Source organism: Chenopodium album, chromosome 21 (assembly GCF_948465745.1).
Source record: "Chenopodium album chromosome 21, dcCheAlbu1.1, whole genome shotgun sequence".
Lineage (NCBI taxonomy): Eukaryota > Viridiplantae > Streptophyta > Magnoliopsida > Caryophyllales > Amaranthaceae > Chenopodium > Chenopodium album.
Window position 1 is genome coordinate 19,161,337 of NC_137854.1, and position 3,162 is coordinate 19,164,498.

General features: G+C 40.6%; 1 protein-coding gene across 1 annotated transcript; it reads left to right on the forward strand.

Annotated features, from left to right (window-relative positions):
• Nucleotides 1-1,026: 1,026 nt before the first annotated feature.
• Nucleotides 1,027-1,761, forward strand: LOC145600536 (uncharacterized). The gene has a single exon (XM_081656421.1). The coding sequence runs from the start codon at nt 1,027-1,029 to the stop codon at nt 1,759-1,761; it is 735 nt and encodes a 244-aa protein (XP_081512547.1).
• The last annotated feature ends 1,401 nt before the right edge of the window (nt 1,762-3,162 follow it).

The following is a 3,162-nucleotide window of genomic DNA, read 5'->3' on the forward strand; positions in this document are numbered from 1 at the left end:
AATTCCCTAATTATCCAAAAAATTATCCTAACTAAAGTCAGTGTTGCACATCATCTTCACATTGACAGACGCTTCATTGGCTTGGCACCTCCATCATCCATATAGCCTACCAGGAACGCCCCTTCTTCACAAAAAAAAAACCAGCAGGGACTCCTGTTTCATCAACCTAAAGCTGGAAACAGTTCATGTGTAGTAAAAGTCATGGCAGAGTATGAAGAAGGGGTGTTTTTGGATGTTGATCAACTGTTAACAGAAGAAGAACTAGCAGAGTTGTACTATGATTATGAAGAAGACATGCAAGATAATGGCTTGTATGATGAATCTGATGATGAAGCAATGGAAGAACAGGAGCAGCAAGACAATGACCAATAGGGACAGCAACAAACAGAAGATCAAGGCAACATTCAAGCACCAACAAGCAGAAAACAACTTGATTTGCACAAGAAGAGGGAGATTGTAGATGCAATGTTACTCAAAATGCACAATGGCAACTTACCAAGAGGTTACATGCAAGAATTGTCACAGAAATTCAATGTACACAAATCAACAATCACAAGGGTTTTCAAGGATATCAAACAACAGTTGGAACAAGGTGATGTGATTGATGTCAGGTCCAAAAAAATTGGAAGAACAGGGCCTAAACCAAGGGAATTTACTGATGAATTCCTACAGTCAGTGCCCCTGCACCTTAGGCAGAGAGAGAGGAGTTATGCAGCAGCATTGAAGATATCTCATGTTACTCTTCACAATTTAAAAAAAAAGGCAGGCTCAGAACCCATACAAGCAGCAACAAACCAGCTCTCACAAGTGACCACAAAGTAGCAAGAATTAAATGGATTTTGTCACACATTAATCCTATCATTGGGGACTCAGACCCTACATTTGAGGATATGGACCATGTCATCCACATAGATGAGAAATGGTTCTATCTCAATCCAGATAAAAGGAGATTTTATCTCCTTCCAAGTGAGGAAGACCCACACAGAGTTCAACAGTCAAGAAGATTCAAACTGAAAGCAAATGTTTATGGCTGTAGTGGGAAAGCCATTGTATGGGAGAAATGGGGAACTACTACATGATGGGAAATATGGGATCTTCCCTTTCACAGTCAAAGAGCAAGCAAAAAAATCAAGCAAAAACAGGCCTGCTGGAACATGGGAGACCAAGGCAATACAAAATGTGAACAGGGAGGTCATCAGGGATATGTTGCTTACAAAAGTCATACCATCAATCATCTCAAAATGGCCACAAAGGCTAAGCAAAAATGTCACAATTCAGTGGGATAATGCAAGACCACACCAGATTCCAAGAGATCAAGAATTCATTGAAGCAACAACTGCAAATGGGTTCAACATTGAATTGGTGTTTCAGCCACCTCAATCACCTGATTTGAATGTGCTAGACTTAGGATTGTTCAGGTCAATTCAGTCACTACAGTACCAATCATTTCCAAGCAACTTGGATGAGCTAGTCAAGAAGGTCATTGAGTCTTATGACACTTTCAAACCAGAGGTCAACAAGTACATATGGATCACTTTGCAAAAATGCATGATCATGATATTGCAAGCAGAAGGGGGTAACAAGTACAAAATTCCCCATATGAACAAGAAAAAGCTAGAGAATTTGGGCATTTTGCCAGACAAGGTGGAGGTGCAAAGGAATATAGTGTTGGGAAGTGTAGAGTACCTAAACACAATGTTTGGGCCAGCCAATCAAGGGACTCAAGATGCAGCAGAAGAAATGGAAGTGGATGCAGATTAGGGGACTCAAGTAAAAAACCAGGTTTTGCACACTGACAACATTGACTGCCACACATAACCACTTAACTTTTTTTTTTTGCCTTATGTTCTTGTTAATGAATAGGTGGTTAGGTGTATTTTGGTGATTTACATTGAACTAACACTTTAGGCAGTCAAATGTGTAGTCTTTTGTTTATGTGCATCAACTTTTGTAATTACTATGTCAATGAAATGACAAAGACAACTTTTTGAAGTGGTATGCAAAAAACATGTTCATCAGAAAGGGTTTTTTTTTTTTTGTTGAATACTACACTTCACAACATTGTTACCTCTACAACAATCTCAAACAAGAGAGTGTTGGAGCAACTCAAATGTGTAAAGTGAAATTCAATTGAGTCCCTTCATCATTTGAAGCATACAAGGGTGTTATTTTAAACAGACAAGGGGGACTCCACACATTCATCTGCCAAAAAGCAGCAGGGGGACTCATTGATGCATTGGTATAACTACAACACCAAGCCATAGACAGTGCTCTCTACAAAACATGATCATTGAGAACATTCACTTTACCACAAAGCAAAACAATCAAACCAAACTGACCTAAGCTCTCATCATTCATCAATCACAATCCCTTGTTCCAACTTAGACAGTACACAAACAGAGAGATCAAGGCAAACAGATCAAGGCAGCATTATCATTCACTATAACCATATCAGTGATAAGTAGTACTGTCCAAATCAGCATCAACATAACAATTTAACATAATATGAACATGAATCCAGCCTCACAAAGCCTGTCAATTAAGCCACAAGCATGCTCATCCAACATATCCATAAAAAAAAAAACAATCCACCAGCATATAGGCAACAGGACTCATATAATTCACCCACCAACAACATAATCCAGTATCACCAAATCAAACCAACAAACACATGCATAAAACCAAATCAAACCAACCAACACATGCATAAATCCAAATCCAACCAAGCAACACATATGAGGGACTCAAGAAATTAAATTAAAGAGATTAGGGTTAGGAATCGTTACGAAAGCAGTCACTCAGAGGGTTGAACCGAATGGTTCATCCGCCTCACATAGCATTTGACCACAGGGACTTCAGAGCACCCAGATTCAGGCTCCTTGGCAGCAGAAGGTGAAGCGTCCTCCATATCCTCATCCTCATCAGAAGAAAGGATGATGAACTCATGGTCTGGAAGCCCACGCATCCTTCTAAGAGCAACACGCGCCGCCTTCCTCGTAGATCTGACCTTGGGGGGTGACCTTGGCCTCTTAGATCTGGCCTTTTTAGGGGCCACTGCAACCCCCAAAGCAGATTCCGCAGCAAGATCTGCAGGAGCAGGAGCAGCAGAACCCAGATCTGCAGGAGAAGGAGCAGCAGAACCCAGATCTGCAGGAGAAGGAT